This window comes from Lytechinus variegatus, chromosome 2, assembly GCF_018143015.1.
Source record: "Lytechinus variegatus isolate NC3 chromosome 2, Lvar_3.0, whole genome shotgun sequence".
NCBI lineage: Eukaryota > Metazoa > Echinodermata > Echinoidea > Temnopleuroida > Toxopneustidae > Lytechinus > Lytechinus variegatus.
This window is the reverse complement of record NC_054741.1, coordinates 62,080,638-62,097,451: the sequence shown is the minus strand read 5'-3', so window position 1 is coordinate 62,097,451 and position 16,814 is coordinate 62,080,638. Positions and strand designations below refer to the sequence as shown.

Genomic DNA, 16,814 nt, shown 5'->3' with positions numbered 1-16,814 from the left:
GAGGTGAGATACTCTTGGCCGGCCGGAGGTAAAAGTCCACGAAAGTTCGAAACGTCAACTTAATTGCTGTGATTTTTACGGGAGTTACTGAATTCGGGATTGTCGATTTCGGAAGGATGAGGTAAGAGTGGACCCCCTCCCCCCAAAAAAAAATGATCTCACTTAACTCCGTGCATGTGCAGGGAGAACGAGGCATTAATCTGTGTTACTGTCATGACGACTGTGCAGCTCTGCACTGCAGGGTAAGCAATGAATTCCAATGCCCGGAGTTAGAAATGAATATTCATTACGAATGACGTATTCTGTAGCGCGCGTAATTTGATAGCGTTGTAGCGCTAGCTAGCTAACTACAGCGACGTGACGTACGTGCAATAGCGTTGTAGAGACGTACCGTACGGTATTAGGGTTACCAGTATTTTAACCGGAGTGAAGTTGGTTAGATATTCGATATTCAAACTGTGAAGTTGGTTGGATATTCAGGTTCGATATTCAAACGCGTGTAAAATTGACAGATATTCAATATTCGATATTCAAAAATTAGGGGTTTTGAAAGCTAGCTAGGGGGTTTAAAAGGTGGAGCACGTCTCGGGCAACCATAAAATAGCTGGCTTGCCCTAATACGAGGATGTTTTAGTGGACATTAGTCAGTGAATAAAATGGTTGGAAATTTCTAGTTTAATTTTTTTTTCAAGGGGCCCCAAAGGATATCCCGACGGCCTAGCCAGGGTAACCACCTATCCTAAATTGTAGAACTTGATTCGGGCAACAAGATAAACACCTGCTTGACCTGGCGCATGCACATTAAGGGGGCTCAAATTAACAAAATTAAAGGGAATATAGGGCTATTTAGACCATTTTTTAATTAAAAAAGTATTTTTTTCAAGGGGCCCCAAGGGATATCCCGACGGCCTAGCCAGGGTAACCACCTATCCTAAATTGTAGAACTCGACACGGGCAACAAGATAAACACCTGCGTGTTTTACATAAAATATGATTTTGATTTACATGCTGTATTTGTAAGTCTTTTCTGTATGATTGTGTTATTAAAACTATATTTTGTCATCCTATATGAATATGTAAAGTGTCATTTTTTTCATTTTTATATCAAAAGTTCAAGATTTATTTTCCATGAAAAAATTAAAAACACAATATATATTATATACAAAGACTATTAAACCACATAAGAATTCATGTTTCAATGGTAATTAATCAATAAACAAATTGAAGAGCGATCTTTTTATCTATTTGAAGCTAATGTTTTATCATTTTCACTGACCATGCTTATTAATGCTATTTTTGTTACATTTACATGTCTCTTTCTGGTGTACTTTTTATTTCAAGCTTCAATGAGACAAAATGTATGTTTCTCTAAGGTTTTTCAAAATACCACATACAGGGAGAACGGTTCTGAAGGGGCACACTAGTAATTCAGCTCCCATATGGTTTACACGTAAATGTACGGGCCGATTTCAAGCCTTTTGGGAAACGTTTACCAGCTGTGACACCTATCAATGTATCCAGAAAAGATGAAATTTTAACATATATCTCGATGTTGGGGGTTTATGTGATTGGATTTTGCGCTAAGGGCCACCAAAGAGCTATATTGCAAGTCTCGAGGCCTTTTCAAGACCCCGGGGGCCACTTACATTGGCGAGTGGATACCATGTGCGACCAAAAAAACATGTAAAAAGGATGTCTTTTTCACGATAGGGCAAGTTACGTACGTAACGTGATAAGGGTGTCAAAAACACAAAAATAATGAAAAAAGGGTATCTATTTCGCTAGGAAAATTACGTGTTTAGGGTCGAATATGCGGGCATGATAAAACAAAATTAAAATATGTTTTATAAAGGATGTCCTTTTTGCCCCAAAACTTTGTGTTTAGAGTCCGATTTGTTCGAGGTGTAGAAGGTGGGGTCGTACTAAATCAAATAAGGTAAAGCCGACGACCGAAGGACCTGTAACAAAACATTCCTGTACTTGTTTAGGGATTCATTTCAGGGAATATTACCGATAAGAGTATTGTTTTGTTTCCATGCAATACTTGTTAAGGGTAGGCTTTCACACGGCAATACTTGTTAAGGGGTGCTTTTCAGAAAATGGAAATATACGTGTTTAGGGTGCTTTTCGAGACCCCCATGGTCGCGCATGGTATCCACTCGTGAATGGAAGTGGCCCCCCCCCCTGTCAAGGTCTCAGGTAACGCGTGTGGTTACCCGTTAACCCTGTTACCTCCCCTCCCCAGGCCACTACACTGCACATCCACAGGCTTAGGAAGATTTTTAACATTAGGTGGGGTACAAATTTGCAAAGTAAGCAAAGCAAATATAACCTTGTTCTCGGTTAATCTCCATGTGTGGCAAAATAAGGGTGGCAATGTTTGGCTTATTTTCTCTTTTTCTTTGGGGCAAATGCTTAATTTTCTTACACTGGCAGTTTTCATTACACCTATTATTCATACTACTTGGCTCTTATTTCAATTTGATTCTTTAAATCATTTTTTTCTTAATTAAAAATAGAGATAAAAAAATGAAAAGACGGCCCGTATTTTACCCTTTTAGTCAGTTCCTTAGACCCCCATTTCAGAGTTTCGTGAGGCACACCTCATCAAAAAATAATTTGAGTGCCCCCCCCCCCCGGGCCTACCGAGATCGAGAAGACTGAAATTAAAATAATTGTGGTAACCAACATAAGTTCTCTACACCGTACCGTTCTCCAAAAAACGAGTTCTCTTTGGCACCACATAATCACGTCTCTCTACGTAACGCGTACAACGCTTTCAAATTACGCGCGCTACAGAATACGTCATTCATAATGAATATTTATTTCTAACTCCGGGCATTGGAATTCATTGCTTACCGCACTGCAGTCATCACTCGTTCAATGAACAAGGTCATATGAAGAAGGTACCGGTAGGCCTATTAAAGGACAAGTCCACCCCAACAAAAACTTGATTTGAATAAAAAGAGAAAAATTCAACAAGCATAACACTGAAAATTTCATCAAAATCGGATGTAAAATAAGAAAGTTATGACATTTCAAAATTTCGCTTCATTTCACAAAACAGTTTTAAATTTATGAACGAGCCAGCTACAAAGCCTAGGCTAGGGCCTACATCCAAATGAGAGTCGATGATGTCATTCAGACAAGGAGGTCCTAATCGTCAAATTCGTAAAAATTGAAATATTGAATAATTCAAACAATAAAAAACAAAAGAAATAGGGAGTGAGTGACATCATCAACTCTCTCATTTGGATGTAACTGGCTCGTTCATATAACTATTTTGTTAAAAATAAGCAAAACTTTGAAATGTCATAACTTTCTTATTTTACATTCGATTTTGATGAAATCTTCAGCATTGTGCTTGTCTGATTTTTCTCTATTGATTCAAATCCACATTTTTCTGAGGTGGACTTGACCTTAAGTATTAATTATGTCTGATCAAGGAGCTTCCAATTCCAAAGCTCCTTGGTCTGATAACCTTGTTCTCAATCACTTGTTCACTGCAACCATCCACTCATTCAATGAACAAGGTTATGATATAACCTTGTTCTCAGTTACATCTCCATGTGTGGCAAAATAATTAAGGGTGGCAATGTTTGGCTTTTTTCTCTTTTGCTATGGAGTAGGCTGGCCTAGGCCTATGCTATGCCCGCCAGGCTATGGGACAAATGCTTGATTTTATCAGTTTCCATTACAGCTATTCATCTAACTTGGCTCTTAAACTTATGTAAATTTAATTCTTCAAGTCATTTTTTCTTAATTAAAAATAGAGATTGAAAAATGAAAATTTTCTTGCCATATTAGTTACTTTCCACCAATAGAGGGCATAAAAAAAATATGCCAGAAATTCAAGTTTTAGGGCGCTTTGATAAATACAAAAATTATTCCCAAGTTACTGATGAAAAATAAATTGCAACTGTATGAAAATTAGTACCGGTATTTAATAATTTTGGTCACAAAAGTGATATTTTAATGATTCTTCAAAGTGTGTTATGTACAGCATGCATTGGCATACCATAGTCCTACCTGTACATTTCCCACAGGCAAGATGGTTGCAGTGAACTAGTGCAACCATCCTGCCTGTGGGGATCTCATAGTCGTAAAGATGTATACTAATTACGCTAGAGTGCGGAGTCGCCTTAGGCGCGCGTACTTAACGTCTGTGATTGCGCGGAGCGTGGTCGGCCATTGCTCGATAGGTCTTGATTTGCAGAAGTACCCGGATGTTCACATAGCTCGTGCGTAACGGTGAAAAAGGGATGCTGTCTCCGGCCTTTTTTCTTGAAGAAAAGAATCCAACCTCATTCCAATCGAAAATGTTAATGACAAATTGCATCTCAATTAAATATTTACATGGGGATTAGGCAGTGAATTTGGCATTTATACTTAACTTCTTGGGATGAAATTCTCTATTAGATTTTTGCGTTTACCTCTCTGTTTATATGCCTATTTTAGATAATGATAGATAATATGTATTATACCAGATAAAAATAAAAATATACAACATACATTAATGGAAAGATTGAAAATTAATTCAAAAGACAGTGAATTAGCCCATCTTCTCTGGATTTCCCGACCTTGAACTGCATCGTCCTTTTCCCATATTTCCTCCATTCATGTCTTTTGATTCCATGTTCTCTTGACCAATTTGTTTAAATTAGATATGATTTTGTAATGTCCATGTAGGCCTACCTGTATCATAAGGATAACATTGGTAACAGTGGCATGAACTAACCTCATTTTTACTTGAAATCTTAAATGCTTTTATTCTTTTGACAGATCGCAGATGCCAACATGATTAGAATCAAACAAGAAGATGATACGAACTTGATCATGATTAAGCAAGAAGATGATACTGACATGATCAGGATCAAGGAAGTTGATAATACAGACATAATAAGGATTAAGCAAGAAGATGATACAAACATCAGGATCAAGGAAGTTGTTAATCCAGACATAATCATGATTAAGCAAGGAGATGAAGCGAACATGATCAGGATTAAGGAGGATGATAATACAGACATAATAAGGATTAAGCAAGAAGATGATACAGACATCAGGATCAAGGAAGTTGATAATACAGACACAATCATGATTAAGCAAGAAGATGATCCACACATGATCAGGATTAAGCAAGAAGATGATACAGACATGATCATGATAAAGCAAGAAGTGCCGGAAGGGGAGGAGGAGAAAGAAGAGGAGGAGATATATCATTTCACAGATGAAGGTTGGATGGATGAGAGAAGAGATGTGCAGGATGAGACACACACTGCTGGTTTCACAGATGAAGGATGGATGGAGGAGAAAGAAGACGAGGAGGGACAGAAGGAGGCACACTTTGACGGTTTAGCAGATGGATGGATGTCCGATGATAGAGGTACAAAATATAGCTTTTCACAAATTTTCATTATTTTTTTTGTGTACATAATATACACAATCACAGTTTAGAGTCCTGGAATCGTTGACTGCTATAGTTTTCCGATTTCATTTGCCATTTTGAGCAAGTGTAATGTCAGAGGATGTAAAAGTAGTTCAAGGTTAAGTCCAAGTCAATGGTGGGTCGATTCTTATATGTACAAGAGTGAGGTTGCCAAGGTATAAAGTGAAGAGTAATGTTTAAGACTTTGTTGATATATTTCAGAGACTACAAGTTCTCCTTCCGTAAGCAGCTCTTGGGCATGGGTCTCTTTTATCAAAGAGACTCCTACCAAGTTGCAAGTGGGGGAATCCTGCCCAATGTGTACATAGACAGAGCTGCCACTTAGTAGGATTTCATCATATTTAGTAGGATTTTTAAGGGAAAATGACACTGAATAGGATTTCTACCCTAAAATAGGATTTTTAAAACTTTTATTAGTATGATGGTATTTGGGATGTTTTTCAAAATTTGAAAGAGAAATAGAATTGTAGGCTTGAAACTAGGATAACAAAAAAAATAGAGAATAGGATATTTTCACAATTAAAGTTGGCAGCCCTGCATAGACTGCATCACCAGCACAAAGCATAAATTGTGAACAGAGGCTACATTTCGGGTTATAACATCTTTAAACAGAAACATCACACAAAAAGAAAATTAAATCCAATGAATGCGTACAATGATCTAGTCTGAGAGTAATGATGTATCATTTCAGGGAAAATCAAGGCAGTAACAGATGATTCAACTTGTCAACCTGGAACAAGTTGTGTTGGAGTTTGGAAGGATTCAGAACAACCCTCACTAAAAGGTAAATGTAACAATCTGACATACATGTATTGAATTTCACCACTTGTTATCCCTTAATCCTAAAAACACTGGGGGGGGGGCTGATTCAGCCCACTGCTGGACAATTTTACGTGATAAATCCGCTGTGCAAGTTTTTTTGACAGCTGCGCTCGCTGACTTTTTACTTTCAAGTCTCGTGCAACTTTTGAGACCATGGTATGCAGTTCCGAAAACACGCAAAATATCGTAAGAACATGCAAACCAAAAATTGCTCCAAAATATGAATTCATGTACTAATTCAATGCAAATGTTTTTAGCCAAAATTCATAAAAGTATCATTATTTTTCCTTTTACTGATCAAAATCAATTATTTCCATTTGTTTATGGTCAAAATAAAATCCCCAGCAATTTCCAGATTTCCAAAAACAAAGAAATACATAAGAAATTTAGGAAATAATAATTTAGAAAATAAATGTAATGTTGAGATTTTTTAAAGTTCAGTTGATCAGATTCCTTTAAAAAGTTTGTGAACCAAAAATTAGCATCTTAGAGGCATTATTTAGTTAATTAGGGAAAAATTTTGATTTTATGCATAAATTGGCATGAAACATAATTAATAAGCAATGAGATTTTTCACAGAATTTGACCTAATAGTTTTGTAGATTATTCCATGGGTAACGCGTGTGCCAATGTTCATTATGATTGATGTCTTCTTAGGCGTCAAAATAGCCCAGTCTGTTATTTAGGGTTAAAGGGGAATTGAAATGCTCTTCAAGCACAAATCAAATGGGAGGTTTGCCCTTTCCTTTATCATAATCTAATCACCAAATTTTGATCCTAGTAGTGATGTGTTCTTTTTAATCTGTCAAACATAACACTTTATTACCAAGGTTTGATTCTTGGAGTGTTTTAGAAATTTATATGTCAAACATTGCACCAACAGGTAGGGAAAAAATTCTTTGCCAAATGTGTTTACAAAGACAAGGTACACAGTTCCTTTTCTTAATAGAATAAAAAGCACAAGTCCTTTCATGAAGGGTGTGTCAAATTGTGTCATGCGTGAGTACACTGTCATTACAAAAAATTGGAGATTAAAGAAAGAAAAAAACACTGTTATTGTCCCTTTGTATTTGCAAGTATGTAGGTATGATCTTTTCATTTGCATAAAAAAGTCATCAGTAATGGCTTTTGTCGTAATTCATGTCAACTTTCACGTTTAAAAAAAAAATTACTAATTGTTTCCTTACCTTTGCAGTGATATGTACATGTATATCAAAGTCCAAATGATATGAATTTCTCTTTCTTTTACTACCAGATGGTGCTGAATATGATCAGGAGGCAATAGAACAAGGTATGTCCATGGACAGTTGTGGTGAATTCCATCTTAACTCACGTACTGGAGGAAAGAAGCCTCAGTATTTAAGTCAGAAAAAAGTTCCTGCTGACGTGAGCTTGAGAGCAAATATATGTAGCTATGATGAAATTTTTTGTGAAAGTGATGTTCAACTGCAAACAGGAGTTGGATCATGTGAGCGTTCACTCTCTGAAAAAAGTTTTCCTCCAAAAAGCGTTTTGACTGGTCATTCCCCAACACACACCGGAGGAAAAGTGTATGACTGTGGTTACTGTTCCAAGGGATTTTCTCAGAAGCATCATCTGATTGTTCATCTGAGAACCCATACAAAGGAAAAGCCATTTGAATGTATACACTGCAAGAAAGGATTTTCCGTTAAAAGTAGCCTGACTTGTCATCTCCGTACGCACACAGGAGAAAAGCCCTATGAATGTCCTTACTGTATAAAAAGATTTTCTCAAAAGTGTGTTCTGACCCTCCATCTCCGAACACACACAGGAGAAAGGCCATATCAATGTTCACAGTGTAACAAGGGATTTCCTCAGAAAAACCAACTGCTGGTACATCTTAGAACGCATACCAAAGAAAGGCCGTATGAATGTTCACTCTGTGGGAAGATGTTTGCTAAAAAAAGCAATCTGACCCGACATTTCCTCTCACATAAAGGAAAGTTAGCAGTATATGAATGTTCACACTGTAAGGAATCGTTTCCTCAAAAGCACAAGTTGACCCGTCATCTCCGAATACACAAAAGAAAAAAACAACATGAATGTTCTCTCTGCCAGAGAAGATTTTGCGATAAACATGGTCTCACTGAACATTTTCGAACGCACACAGGAGAAAAGCCATACGAATGCTCATTGTGTAAAAAAACTTTTTCTCAAAAAAGCACACTTAATCGTCACCTCAAAACTCACACAGCATACAGTGACAAGTAATTTCCTGAGACCAGTCCTCTGAATGATCATCTGCAACACTTACAAATGAATGAAAAGATACATGTTTTCCTTGTAAGCAAGGTTTTCTGATAGAATTATTCTGAACCCTCACGTAACAATCCTTGTCTTGTGAGAGGTTTCGTTCTTCGATGATATCTTTTAAGCAAAGCAATCTGCTTCAACATTCCAGCTGATATCTACAGGCAAGATCAGCTAGAAGGGTATTATGATTCAAATCCATTCCAGTCAAATTCTTAGCTCTCTCATCAACTGGTATGGATTGCACAACAGCAAGGTTGTTACTCATCAATTTAGGCTAAGCTTAAATCTTTGTAGTCTGCAGAGTTCCACTGCTAAATTAATATCCTTTTCCTTGATTGCTCTCTGTGGATACAGATATGCCTCTATTTTCTTCATAGAGATATTCTATTCCCATGAGCTTTCAGAAATTCTTGACTTGATCTACTTGTCCAGAGTGATCAGAGACATATCCAGAAGAGATACAGATTCTGGTGTGAACCCATGAGTTACACCATGGATGATACATGTCAGTGAATTGAGACAAGTTGATAAGTTTGACTTCTGATGATGTTGGTGATGAAAGGATTAGGAAGGTGTCTTTTTGTTGTTTCGAAGCTACAACCATCTGGTGATCCTTACTCATTCTCTGTAGACAGGATCCCCTACCTCTTCAGTAGCACTCTTCACATGTGCAATGATATTATATATGTTTAATAGGTGGTCTTAACGAGTCACAAATGCATTTAACTTGGGTCTCAGAGAATAGCTTCTCAATTAACCTCACCTTGTCTCAAACTTGTCTCTTGTATGATACCCAATGCTCTCACCATCATGTTTCTGTGCTTCGCATTCCTTCAGTTGCTTACTGTTATTTGTAAAAACTGTGTCAGTCACTCTCATTAGCCAGGCCTTTCCAACTTTTAAAGCTGTCTCTAAATCTCCCATCCAGGAGTTCTGTAGCTTTTGCATATTCTTGATCTGGCATCATCTTTATGCAGCATTGGATTACTTTGCTGCTCCTTCACAACTGTGGGACAGTCTCAGCTTAACGCTGCTTGATGCACGGTCTAGCCTGAAGTTGAAGAGTTTAATCAGTCTCATGATGGTTCAAACGTAGGAAAGCGATGTTTCGTCCACTACTGCTGGACTTCATTAGGCAACGAGCATACATGTAGATGCTGCTGTGTGTCCTATTCTAGGGTATGGGAGCATGCTTTCCTCTTCTCCAGCAGCTTGGGAGACATCACCCTCAACCTGGGCAAATTTACCTTTGTTCTGATTGATAAAACTTTACCTTGAAGGCTGTCTCTTCAAACAAGCGATGAAATACTTGAGAAATACTCATTTGGGTGTGACTGCCTTGCAGACAGATTTCAGTTTATTGATTAGGAATTGTATCGCTTATTGAGGCTGCCTTTCTTACATGTAGGAGCTTATCACAATTTAAATTTGAAAATCAATGCATTACCCCATGTGGATCATGGTTAAAGTTGGTCCCTTCACTCTTTTCTATTGGCACTTTGAAGCATTTACAGAGACAGCCAAACATGTCTTGAGGCCACCTCAGGGATGCTGTATACAGGTGGCCTTCATATTCAGGTTCTCTGACACATATTCCATTCAAACGGGAGACAGTTTTGGTGGCCTGTAAAGACTGGCCACTAATACAGGTTTAACTCAAGTTAAAAAACAACAACAGAACATTACATGCTTACTATCCTTTGAGTTGGTAAACAAATAAAATAAATCATCCAACAATGCATTACAAAACAAGACCCAGCTGCCTTCTGGCTATGATCTAAGAAAAAAATTTAATTTCTCAAATGTCGAACAAGCAACAGAACATCCCTAGCATACACAAAAAAGTGATACATTTGTTTAGATTAAACTTCTTTAAAATGTTGCATAACTTTTGAACAAGTTTTCAGAGAATAAGCCTATTTTCAGGTGCAAGGCAGTGACAGCACACAACAGAAATCCAATGAAATTTAGATTTAAAATTTGGTACAGGATCCTCAAATAGGCCAGAAGGCATTAGTAATCATCTTTCCCTATGTGCTTCACTATGCAGATCAAGTGGACATACATTTTTATTTAGGGAATGATAAAATTAATTTTTATTCGTTCTGTCAAATAGAGTCATCAAAACTTTCATTTCCTACAAGGGTATGTCACACGTGAAATTTTTGTCTCTTTCACTACCAGGAGGTGACGCTAATGCTGTACAAGATTCCATAGAACAGGGTATATCCAGCGACGGTATCAAGAAAGCCGATCTAAACGTACATTCTGGAGGAAAGATGCGCCGGTTTTGTGGAAAGATATGCCACGACAGTTATTCAGTTCCTGACCTGAATGAAGAAAGACCGTTCAAGAAAAGTGATATGACCAGGCATATCAGCATACATACTAAAGAAAAGCTATACGAATGTTCACAATGTAACAAAGGATTTTCTGATAAAACTAATTTAATCATCCATCAGCGCACACACAGTGGGGAAAAGCCATTCGAATGCTCACAGTGCAAGAAGAGATTTAGCCAAGAAAGTGTTTTGAATCGCCATCTGCAAATACACACAGGAGAAAAGCCGTATGAATGTTCGATCTGTAGGAAGAAGTTTTCCGTAAAATGTAATCTGACTAGCCATCTCCAAAGACACACGGGAGAAAAGCCATTCGAATGTCCACACTGTGATAAGAGATTTTCCACCAAAGTGTATCTGACTCAACACATCCGAACACATACGGGAGAAAGGCCATACGAATGTTCACACTGCATGAAAAGATTTGCTCAGCAAAGCATCCTTTCCCGTCATCTCCGAACACATACAGGGGTCAAGCCATATGAATGTTCATACTGTATGAAAAGATTTTCTCAACATAGTATTCTAACCTGTCACATCCGAACACACACAGGAGAAAAGCCATTTGAATGTCCGCACTGCAATAAAAGATACTCAGCCCAAGGTAACCTGAATAGTCATCTCCGAAAACATGCAGAAGAAAATGTTTGCATTTGATTTTGTCACATGTAGATCCTTTCAAAAAGATGTTGAGGTATGTAAGAGGGCAATTTTATGGTAATGGTATGATATTGTGTCATATTTGTCTTGCGCACAAGGGCATTTTCTTGACAATCATTCATTACAATGTTTTATAATAACAATAATAGCTGGATTTATCAAGCGCTTTTTCCTGAGGATACAAAGCGCTGCTATTATTATCCCGGCTTTAGCTCGAGCTACCATCACCGCTCAGTACATACAAGGAATTATTCCTGCCGGGTACCCATTCATCTCATCTGGTTTGAGTGCAGCAGTGTGGATAGATTTCTTGCTGACGGAAAACACGCCATGGCTACGATTCAAACCCACGGCCCTCTGTTTCAAAGGCGAGAGTCAGAACCACTAGTCTACGACGCACCCATAATGGTTTTCTGATGAACCATCTGGGAACACACAGGAGATTAAGCTGCAAGAATGTTTAAGGAAATTCCATAAGAAATCTGACTCCACATTTCTAAACATTTGGGAGAAAATCCAAAAATGATTCTTCACACTGAGCCATGGTCATATTTTCATACTGCCTACAAAAGATTTCTTGGCATTGGGTATATTCTACCCCAAAACTTGCAAGATTACACTTCATTTGTTGTTATATTTTTATCAAACAATTCTCGGACATGCAATATATTGGAAAAATTTTGTATGAAACATCGTAGAGTGAAAATATATGTACATTTAGATATGTACAGTGATGTGTAGGACACATAGAATCAACACTTGAATGCCATTTTTAAATATCAACTCTTATCAATGAAGTGAATTTTACACTGCAGTAATCTTAAACAAGAGAGGAAAATGTTCATACCAGTTATATACATGTACATGTATCTAGACTAATCATGAACATGTCCAAAATGTATAATGCAGTGAGTGCCATATGGATGCTGCTTCTATGAGTATAAATTATCGAACTTCCATTTATAAGCATGGATTATATACCTAGGTTTAGGGTTTTTAGAATTGATATGGAATGCATTTGTGTCATTTCAGGGGTTGATTCCCATTAAAGTAGCTGAGGGTCTCGCCAATATATATATTTTTTGACTTCCTTTTCTATTGATGGCATACAATGTATTTATCTCTTCCCGAACAAGACTAGGAGCCCCTTCCATCTTAGTATTTACATGTAGCATGAAAAGCTCGACTTTTAAGTCTCTTAAACATTTGAGAACAAATTTGTCATCTTAAAAAGGATGTCTAGATCAAGAATTAGCACTATTTGTGATATATTCTAGAATTCAATGTGTTGATCAGTATCATTTACTGAAGAAGAGATTTGAAGTTGAAGTTGAACAGTTATTCGATATTTTAGATGTTTTGGATGATGTGAGTGCTGATTTTTATTGCGATTGCGAGATCAATATCTGAGTTTTTACGTGGCGGTTAAATCGGCCCTCCACTGGTCTTCTTAGGGATAACTAATCAGGAACACATTTTTGCCATATTCATTTTGGGCTCATATGTTCTCTGTATATGATATCAAGATATCAGTCACAATCATAATATGAAGCTAAGAACAAAGTTGAAGAGTTGATAAAAATCAATTTTCTCTCTTTCATTATCAGGAGATTACGCTAATGATGTACAGGACTCCATAGAACAAGGTATATCCAACAACAGCAGCATGAAAGCTGGTCTAAATATTCATTCTGGAGGAAAGATGCGCCAGTTTTGTGGAAAGATATGCTATGACAGTTATTCAGTTCCTGACCTGAATGAAGAAAGTCTGTTTGAATGTTCAGAATGTAAAAAGAGATTTTCAAAGAAAACTTATCTAACTAGGCATTTCAGAATACATACAGGAGAGAGGCCATATGAGTGTTCAGAATGTAACAAAAAGTTTTTGTGGAAAAATGATTTAACAATACACTTTAGAATTCATACAGGAGAAAAGCCATATGAATGTTCAGAATGTGACAAGAAATTTGTCAAGCAAAACGATTTAACTAGGCATCTCAGAATACATTCAGGAGAAAGGCCGTATGAATGTTCAGAATGTAACAAGAAATTTGTCAAGCAAAATGATTTAACTAGGCATTTCAGAATACATTCAGGAGAAAGGCCATATGAATGTTCAGAATGTAAAAAGGGATTTGTCAAGAAAAGCGATTTAACTACGCATTTCAGAATACATACAGAAGAAAGGCCGTATGAATGTTCAGAATGTAACAAGAGATTTATCAATAAATGCATTTTAAATAGGCATCTCATGGTACATACCCAAGAAAGGCCGTATGAATGTTCAGAATGTAACAAGAGATTTATAAAGGAAAGTAGTTTAAGTAGGCATCTCAGAACACATTCACAAGAAAGGCCCTATGAATGTTCGGAATGTAAAAATAGATTTACCAATAAAAATCATTTGACCAGGCACCTCAAAATTCATACTGGAGAAAAGCCACATGAATGTGAGCATTGCATGAAAAGATTTATTGATAAAAGAACTCTAACTGCTCATCTCCGAACGCACACTGGAGAAAAGCCTTTTGAATGTTCATACTGTATGAAAAGATTTTCTCTTCGGAGTAATCTTACCCGTCATTTCCTAACACATGCTGGGAAAAAGACATAAAAGTTCACAGCGTAACAAAACAGGCTGACAGACGTGATCTGACCCATCATCTTAAATTTCACATAGGGAAAGAACCATATGAATGACCCTATTGTAATTGGGAATTTTCTGATGTATAATCTAATAAGAATCTTCATAACATCATGATAATAACTAATACGTTTTCTATGATCTTTAAAATGAAATGTGTTGAAGTAAAGTGATTCAAATCTGATGATATATAGGAGTAGATGAGAACAAATCCTAATAGGATCAACAAAGCCTGATGAAACAGTATACTGATGGAAAGTAGCACCATTGTTGTGAAAAGGTATAGGCCTACCATGTAAATTATTAGTTCCTGACCTGAATGAAGGATGGCGATATGGATGCTTATGTTGTAACAAAATTTGGAAAATTAAGTCATTTGGCCAAGCACCTTGGTACAATACACATACACACAAAAACAAGATATAAATGTTTACAATTTGACATAGAATTTTCTGATAAAAGTAATCTAATTATCCATCAGCAAACACACACAGGAGAAAAGCCATTTGAAAGTTTACAATGTAAGAAATGATTTAGCTAAGAAAGTTGATTGAATTGCCATTTTCAAATACACATTGGAAAAAAGCCATATGAATGTCCATTCTGGATATAATAATTATAACAATAATATAATGGCATATTTACCCAGGGTAGCCACTTCAGTTCCGAAAACTGTTCTCCCAGCAGGCCCTGCTATTATTATTATCCCGGCTTTAGCACGGCTACCTTAATCGGGCGCTCAAGCATTCAAGGAATTTCTTCCTACCGGGTACCCATTCACCTCACCTGGGTCGAGTGCAGCACAATGTGGATAAATTTCTTGCTGAAGGAAATTACGACATGGATGAAGAAATTTTCCCTGCCTAATAAGTCTTGTCATCTCCGAGTACATATGGGAGTAAAACCATCTGTATGTCTCCATTTTGATTGATGGAAAATACATTAGAGTTTTGGGGTCCTATCAGACTAGTTTCTGCACAGTTTTGGTTGACTTTGATACCTACTATGAATGTATTCCAAAGAGATTGGTTCCAATGGGAATCCCAAACAAAGCCTAAGTGTTGATGAAATGAATTTCTATCTCTTTTACTACCAGATGATGCTGGTGATGCACAGGCCTCCATAGAACAAGGTATATCCAACGACAGTAGCAACAAATCTCAAGGGAATATGCATTCCGGAGGAAAGCAGCATCAGTGTCTTGAAGCAAATTGTCAGGGCAGGTTGAGATCTAGTCCAGAAGGAAATAAATTTTTAAATTGTATGATGCGGCAGTATTCTTGTAGATATGATCTCCAACCGCGGACAGAAGAAAGGACATATAAATGTTCGCAATGTCAGAAGGGATTTCATCGACAGTGTGATTTAAACCGTCATCTTAAAATACACACCAGAGAAAAATCATACGAGTGTTCAGAATGTATGAAAAGATTCTCCCAAAAGAGTACTCTGACCCGTCACCTCAGGATACACACAGGAGAAAAATCCTATGAATGTTGCTTTTGTAAAAAAGGACACTATCGGCAATGTGATTTGAAGCGTCATCTTCTTACACACACAGGAGAAAAGCCATGCAAATGCCCACTCTGTGAGAAAAGATTTTCACTGAAAAATCAGCTAAAGCTTCACCTCTTAACTCACGAGGGACGTAAGCCATATCAATGTTCCTATTGTGAATTGGCGTACTATCGGCAAAGCCATTTGAAACGTCATCTTCTGACCCATACAGGAGAAAAGCCGTTTGAATGCTCACAATGTTTGCAAAGATTTTCTCAAAAAAGGTCCTGGACTCGTCACCTCAGAATACACACGGGAGAAATGCCTGAAAAACCATTTGAATGTTCTCACTGTAATAAGAGATTTCTTGATAAAAGTAATTTAAGTAATCATGTTAGAACACACACAGGAGAAAAGCCGTTTGAGTGCTCACACTGCACCAAGCGATTTTCTCGAAAAAGTTATCTGACTGACCATCTTAGAACGCATACAAAAAGAAAAACCATACGAATGCCCACACTGTAAAAAGTTGTTTTCTCAGAAAAGTAATCTTAATCATCATCTCCTAATACACACAGGAGAAAAGCCATATGAATGTTCACACTGTTTTAAAAGATTTCCTCAGAAAGTTCATCTTACTCATCATCTCAGAACACATACAAAGGAAAAGCCATATGCATGTCCACATTGTTCTAAGGAATTCACTCATGAATCTAATCTGACTTATCATCTTCGAACACATACAGGAGATATGCTATACGAATGCCCACAATGTGTAAAAAGATTTTCTCAAAAAAGTATCCTATCCCGTCATCTCCGAACCCACACTGGAGAAAAACCTTATGTATGTTCGCAGTGTAACAAGGGATTTTCTATAAAATGTAATCTGACTAAACATCTCTTAACACACACACAGGAGGAACACCCTTGAAGGTTTTCATTGTAAGAAGGATTTTTTTAATTAAATGTAATCTTACTAAACATCTCCAAACACACATTCATGAGAATTTAATATTCTCACTTTGAAAAAATTTGAAAAAAAAAAAAAAAATGAAACAAATTCGTATCTAACTCAACACACATTCATGAGAAGTGAATATTCTCACTTTGAAAAAATTTAAAAAACAGA

At 37.0% G+C, this 16,814-nt stretch overlaps 1 protein-coding gene across 6 annotated transcripts; it reads left to right on the top strand.

The window, feature by feature from the left end:
• Positions 1-16,292, top strand: LOC121408560 (zinc finger protein 271-like). Of its 6 annotated transcripts, XM_041600069.1 has the most exons (8): positions 1-121; positions 4,783-5,383; positions 6,138-6,230; positions 7,524-7,559; positions 10,727-11,488; positions 13,152-13,331; positions 15,285-15,630; positions 15,666-15,778. In XM_041600069.1, the coding sequence occupies exons 2-8, from the start codon at positions 4,798-4,800 to the stop codon at positions 15,679-15,681; spliced, it is 2,019 nt and encodes a 672-aa protein (XP_041456003.1). In that variant the 5' UTR covers positions 1-121; positions 4,783-4,797; the 3' UTR covers positions 15,682-15,778. The 6 variants fall into 6 exon arrangements, with proteins under 6 accessions (XP_041456003.1, XP_041456002.1, XP_041456001.1 ...); XM_041600068.1 differs by having other exon boundaries at positions 13,152-13,190; positions 15,285-16,292; XM_041600067.1 differs by having other exon boundaries at positions 15,285-16,292.
• Positions 16,293-16,814: the final 522 nt, after the last annotated feature.

Excerpts from the sequence above, each read along its gene's own strand:
- LOC121408560 (XM_041600067.1), top strand. The coding sequence starts at position 4,798 with ATGATTAGAATCAAACAAGAAGATGATACGAACTTGATCATGATTAAG. Across the intron at positions 7,560-10,726 it reads TCAGGAGGCAATAGAACAAG|GAGGTGACGCTAATGCTGTA; the intron begins GTATGTCCATGG and ends TTTCACTACCAG. Across the intron at positions 11,489-13,151 it reads TAAAAGATACTCAGCCCAAG|GAGATTACGCTAATGATGTA; the intron begins GTAACCTGAATA and ends TTTCATTATCAG.